Source organism: Calidris pugnax, unplaced genomic scaffold (genome assembly GCF_001431845.1).
Source record: "Calidris pugnax isolate Ruff unplaced genomic scaffold, ASM143184v1 scaffold132, whole genome shotgun sequence".
Taxonomy (NCBI): Eukaryota; Metazoa; Chordata; class Aves; order Charadriiformes; family Scolopacidae; genus Calidris; species Calidris pugnax.
The window spans coordinates 1,217,157-1,223,756 of record NW_015090910.1 but is presented as its reverse complement, the minus strand read 5'-3'; the positions used below and the strand labels follow the sequence as shown (position 1 = coordinate 1,223,756).

The 6,600-nt window shown below is 45.0% G+C and overlaps 1 protein-coding gene across 1 annotated transcript in view; it reads left to right on the top strand.

Moving 5' to 3' along the window:
* MYO6 (myosin VI) overlaps positions 1-6,600 on the top strand; it is a 107,686-nt gene that overhangs the window by 61,272 nt on the left and 39,814 nt on the right. Inside the window, exon 12 of the mRNA XM_014949352.1 lies at positions 137-281. Coding sequence (XP_014804838.1) covers positions 137-281 — 145 coding nt within the window. The remainder of the gene's footprint in view (positions 1-136; positions 282-6,600) is intronic.

Here is a 6,600-nt window from a genome sequence, read left to right as displayed (position 1 = left end):
GGGTGCGTGGGTGGGGGGGTGTCTGGGTGTGTGTGTGTGCGCGCGGGGGTGTGTGTGTGCAAGCGCCCCTGTGGCGGTGTCCCCGCAGCGGCGGAGGTAACGCGGCGGCGGTGTGTGTGTCCGTGTGTGCCCGCAGGGGGCTGCGCGCTGCGGCCGCAGAGCCAGCCGTCGCTGGAGCGGTGCGCGGCCCTGCTGGGGCTGGAGGAGGAGGACCTGCGGGGCAGCCTCACCAGCCGCGTCATGCTCACCACGGCGGGGGGCGCCAAAGGAACGGTCATCAAGTGAGTGCGGGCCCGGGACGGGAGGGGGGGACAGGCGGACACCGCACACACACACACACACACGGCCTGGCCGTTACGCCGAATCACATGGGGTTGGCAGGGACCTCTGGAGATCGTCTCCTCCAACCCCCCTGCCTCAGCAGGTCCATCCAGAGCAGGTCGCACAGGGTCCAAACTAGGCAGGTTTGGAATGTCTCCAGAGAAGGAGACTCCACCACCTCTCTGGGCAGCCTCTGCCAGGGCTCTGCCACCCTCAAATGGAAGAAGTTCCTCCTCATGTTTAAGTAGAACTTCTTATGTTCAAGTTTGTTCATTCCCTTTTCTCCTGTCCCTGGACACCACGGAAAAAAGCCTGGCCCCATCCTCCTGACACCCTCCCTTTTAGTATTTAGAGGCATTGATCAGATCTTCCTTCAGTTTTTCCTTCTCCAAACCAAAAAGACCCAAGTCCCTCAGCCTCTCCTCATAAGCGAGATGCTCCAGGACGTTCATCACCTTTGTAGCCCTCTGCTGTCCCCTCTCCAGCAGTTCCCTGTGCGCCAAAGGAACGGTCATCAAGTGAGTGCGGGCCCGGGACGGGAGGGGGGGACAGGCGGACACCGCACACACACACACACACACGGCCTGGCCGTTACGCCGAATCACATGGGGTTGGCAGGGACCTCTGGAGATCGTCTCCTCCAACCCCCCTGCCTCAGCAGGTCCATCCAGAGCAGGTCGCACAGGGTCCAAACTAGGCAGGTTTGGAATGTCTCCAGAGAAGGAGACTCCACCACCTCTCTGGGCAGCCTCTGCCAGGGCTCTGCCACCCTCAAATGGAAGAAGTTCCTCCTCATGTTTAAGTAGAACTTCTTATGTTCAAGTTTGTTCATTCCCTTTTCTCCTGTCCCTGGACACCACGGAAAAAAGCCTGGCCCCATCCTCCTGACACCCTCCCTTTTAGTATTTAGAGGCATTGATCAGATCTTCCTTCAGTTTTTCCTTCTCCAAACCAAAAAGACCCAAGTCCCTCAGCCTCTCCTCATAAGCGAGATGCTCCAGGACGTTCATCACCTTTGTAGCCCTCTGCTGTCCCCTCTCCAGCAGTTCCCTGTCCTTCTGGAACTGGGGAGCCCAGAACTGGTCCCAGTGCTCCAGCTGGGGCCTCCCCAGGGCAGAGCAGAGGGGCAGGATGACCTCCCTCCACCTGCTGCTCACACTCTTCCTGATGCCCCCCAAGATGCCATTGACCTTCTTGGCCACAGGGGCCCATTGCTGGCTCATGGGCATCCTGTTGTCCACCAGGACTCCTAGGTCTTTCTCCTCAGAGGTGCTGTCCAGCAGATCAGCAACCAAGTGTCCCCTGACCCCAGCCCAGGTCCGGCCTCACCATCTGAGGTAACCCCTGTCCCCCTACCCAGGCCCTTTGGGATCTGCCACCTCATGCTTTTCATGGGGAAAGGGAACGATTTTATTTTACTGGCCATTTTAGATGGCCTCAAACCCCTGCTTCACCGTTTAAGCGCAGGTATTTAAAATACTGACTCGAGGAGCAACTGTGGGAGCCCTGCACAGCCCCCATGGCAAGAAGGATGCACCCTGGTACCTTCTGAAATACTTAGGCACAGTATTAGTTAACATTGCTTGATACAGTGTCTATTAAATCTATTAGCATCTCTAATTTTCACAGTACTCCGTGTCCAGCAGACCAGCAAGTTTACGTTGCTGGTCCCCTCAAAACAGAAACAACGTGCTGTGCTTTTCCATCATGCAAGCATTAGTTTTGATATGACAAATTTTAGCACAGCTTTGTTTTGTTTTGTTTTTTTCTTTAAACCAGTTGATGCAAATGCACATTTTTAGATGCTCAGGCTTGCTTATTTCGTTCTTGTTTTTTTACAATGTCTGAATAAAATGGCCCTTTTTTTTTTTCAGGAACAGAACAGCTTTGAGTAAGCCACTCTCACATTTTATCAAACCTCTCAAATGTCACTGAGTACACTGTGTGGCCAAAGAAGGTACAGCAGCCAGCCTGTTAAATCCATAACCTACACAGAAAATTAGAGATGCTAATGGATTTAACAGATGCAGTGTATCAAGGAATGTTAATTAATACTGTGCCTAAGTCTTTCAGAAGATACTTGGATGCATCTTCTTTGTCACAGGGGCTGCACAGTGCTCCCAGAACTGCTGCCCTGGGATATTAGGTTTGGGATGCTCTAATGAGAAGAGTAATAGATGACCCTTCTCAGTGTCTGTGTGATCAGTGTCCCTGTGTTTACCACACCTAATTCTTCTGAAATCAAGTTTCAGCTTCAAAAGCAGCACCACAGGTGTTAATCCAGGAACACGCTGCTTCTTGCTGGTAAAAAACATTTAACCTTGACTGCAAAGTTACTGTTGTGTCAGAGAAGCATAAAAAATAACAGGATAAATTTCAGAGAAAGGTTTGGATTTTATTCTGTAGCTATTAAGAACACATCCCTGTTGAGGTAAATAGTGAACTTAAAAAAAAACCCAGTGATTATATTTTTTTTTTTTTTTCATTAGCTTACATTTTGACAAGAAGCTATGGTCCAGGTGACTTCCTGGGCACAGAAATAGCATAGTGATTTCTTTCTGCACACACGTGGAGAAGGAATAACTGCTGAGAATGTGTTTGAACATGGCATTGGTGATAACATTTCAATAGTCTAGAAGTTACAACTCTTGTCAAATGGAGTTTTATGAAAATTATTTTGCTACAGTTGCCTGTTGCTTACAAAAACCCTCTGGCTTCCACCACAAATTCTCTCTTGTTGAGATTGACCCTTGGAGCACACCAGCTGGCAGGGGCGCTGGCAAATTGTGTATTTACGTTTTAATTATTAACGTTTGGTTTTCTATGTTGTTAATTTCCTGGAGTTGGAGAAAACACCGCATCAAAAGGGAACTTGGGCTAAACAATCTTGAGCATGTTAAAAGTAATTCTCAATGTTTAGCTGAATGTATCAATCTTTTAATTAGGAAGCTAATTAATATTCACTTTGCTGATTGGAAGGGTGCTTCTTACTGACTTAGGAAACAATCAGATTGTTCTGGTGAATCAGAAATACAACTTCATGCATATTACACCAGAAGTTTAATACAGAAAAGCCACAATTAATTACCTGTATTGATGTGGTTTGTGTAAGTTGCTTGCGTATTTTGTGCCTGTTGAAATTTGTTACTGTTATTTATATTTGTCTTTTAGTATGAAGTATTTGTTAACATTTCATAAACTTGTGGGCTGGAAGGACGTAGCAGCTGGTTGGTTTAACCTTGGTGTGTCCCTGTGGCCAGTGAGGGTGGCAGCTGTTGGTTACAGCACGCTTAGGTTATGTCAGACTTCTGAGGTGAAAAGTTGATCTTTGAGCACTTGAGAGCATTGGCTTTTTTAGTCCTCGAGGGATGTAATGGATTTGAGTAATTGAGGTTTCCACTGGTCGAGAGCTCATTCTGTGCAAGAGAAGTAATCTTGAGCTCCACCTCGTTCTACCCAATAACGATAAATTAAAAGAGAATAGCTGTAGTGGAAACACTGTTCAGTGCCTGCTTCCTAATCTCCAGGGCAAAACCAATCATCCTGGCTAAAATTTGAGCACAATGAACCGTCAGTGACAGCCTATGCTGTTTGAACATCATGGGGTTTTTTAGGGGACTGCAGAAGCTCTCCTGAATTAATTAATATTCAGGAGTCTTAGCATGGGTACGGGCTGTTAGTGCTGTGCCAGTAATGTGCTACTACCCAGTAGCTGAGCTTTGAGGGATATTTCTAGACAGAACAGACAAGTAGACTTCTTGGTGATCTCCTTATTTCTGTACTTTGAAAGAACAGATGTTCAAGAGTTGGAACTTCATAGTGACTACTGTGGAAAAAGTTATAATGCAGTGACAAATGGTAACGATTGGGGAGGGGTGATGCTGTCTTCAGGTAAAAGCTCAAGATCTACATCTCTTCATGATATTTTCAGTTATGCATTTGTGGAAAGTTATTATAAATTCCTCCTCTTGCTCGTAGTTATTGGAAATTGGGGACTCTTAGTCACTGTTATTTTGCTGCCTTATCAGCGGATATGGGAAGTTACAAATGCTTTTTATAACAACCTTTAGGTGTAGGAAGATGTGTGTCTTGCAGGACATTATTTTCCAGGTTTGACTTTCTGTTCTCTTCCAGACCATGTCCAAGTTGACAGCAAGATCTTTGATGTGTTCATCCAGGAGAACCTTTATCAGTATTATGGATAACATTAGAGTAGAGAATTCTCTATGATACAGTACAGGTGGTACTCATGTTAATGCATGGAAGTATGAGAATTGCAGGTTTTGAAAGTTAGTAACATTTTTGACTCAATTCAGCTTGTGATCCACTGTAACTGCTGATCTTTCTCTCTTACCTGCTTACCTGGTTATTCTCTATTTTGCATGTGACTTTTTGAATTCTCCCTAAGTATACCACCACCACACGCTTTTCCAGTACTGAAATCTATCTTGTGGATTTTTAGATCGTATCTTCAATTTGTGAAAATAACTTTGTATGCTAATCTCATTACCAAGATTTTCTGCTTTCTCAGTTCGGTTTTTGAAAATCCCCTTACTTTCCTGTCCTGGTGACAGGCTTAATTTAGAAGCAGAAGGGGTCTGAAGAAGTCACATCCATGTCAGATTGGGGTGGCACCCCCTGGAAATGCTCTGGGTGAGCTGTTGACTCGGCCTCTGGGCACAGATTGGTTTTGGCTGTTGTACATATAACGTAGAGATAAAGGGGGTCTGGGTAGTTCCCTTTTGAGACCATTTGGTGAGACATACCAAGCACTAAAGCAAAGGTGTATCATAAGGTACTGCTTCCCTTTCATTGCATCTCAGGTCACCCTGCCAAGGAAGGTTTCTTAAGAGCAAATACAATTTTTGTTACAGCTTCAAATTCACTTTGTATTAAGACCTTAAAGCTTTTTTCTGTTGAGCATGTTTGTCCTGATAAGCCCGGGGCGTTGCCAGCAGCGCTCTGTTTATAAGTCTGCAAACACAAGGAGCTGTGTTTTTGTGCCAGCAGATCTGATTTCTTTCCCCAGTGTTTTATTTTGTGGATGGTAAAAATGAATTCGGAGGACTCCTTCCACCATCTCAGAGGATTAATGCATTAAGCCTCTTTCTCTAGCCTTTTCTAAACTTGTTCAGCTAAAAGCAAACACAGGCTAATAAATACACTAATATCTTCTTCTCGTGTGGCTTTATCGCATGTGCAAGGAAAGTGGATTGGACTGCTTTAGAGTTTTATTAAATAACCACCAGGTTTTTCTCTGGTAGCGTAGTTTAGAAACTATTTGATTGCTATCAATATTAGAGTTTTGACAAGTACATTGTTTTATTTTGTTCCAGCAACCCAAAGAGCTACTCATTTCTCTCTCTCTGGTTCTTAGGGCCCTTTTGTGTGCGAGTAGATCATGTGAGTGCTAATAGGTCCCAGTGAATGACTAGCTCAGCTGAAATCACTGTGCTGGGACTATAACAAAGGCTTTGTTCTGCTGGGCACAATGGAGCCAACAAGGAACAGTAGGAGGGTGATGCTAAATGCTATCTCTGTCAATTTTATTAAATCCTACCCTGCAGTGGACTGCCAGGGGGGCTTGGCAGCCATAACTATGGTTATCTGCCCTTGTTGGTCCCCCCTAAAGGGCATAATGGTCACCTTGTGAGCTGATGTTTTTGACATCCATGTAAAGCCTGTTTACAGGGAAAAATAGTGTTAATATTCAAAATCCAGTACTGTAGGTGCAGTGTACTACTCTCTTACTCAGTTTCTCCCTTTCCAAAAAGACTTTGGAAGAGGACTCCAGCATCACAAAGTAAATTATTTCCCAGTGTGAAAAATTTAACTTAATGCTTCCAGGTCCTCCAGCTTCTTTTGGGGTACATTTTCTACCAAAATCTGATAACTTTTTGAGGGGTAGTAGTACTGAAGCATCTGTTGGAAAAATATTTGTGGTTTTTTTTTTTAAATATATATTTCTGCAGTTTTTGGAACTTCGGCTTTTCTCAAATTACAAGTGTGCTGCTTATATTCTTTACTTTACCCCAGGTAGGATTATTTCATCCAGGCCTTTGTATTTGTGGAGCAGTAACCGTATTGGATGGCAGTAGCTGATGGGTATTGCCTCACCTGCTCTCTCTCCCTTAATTGTCAACTATGGGCAAATTATACATATATTAATTGGAGTTTCTTTGTTCTGGATAATGTTTGGGGAGTGTGTGGAATTGTCCACGGGATAAATCCAGCCCATGAGAGCACTTTCCCCTCGGACTCTGTGGATCACTAGAAACT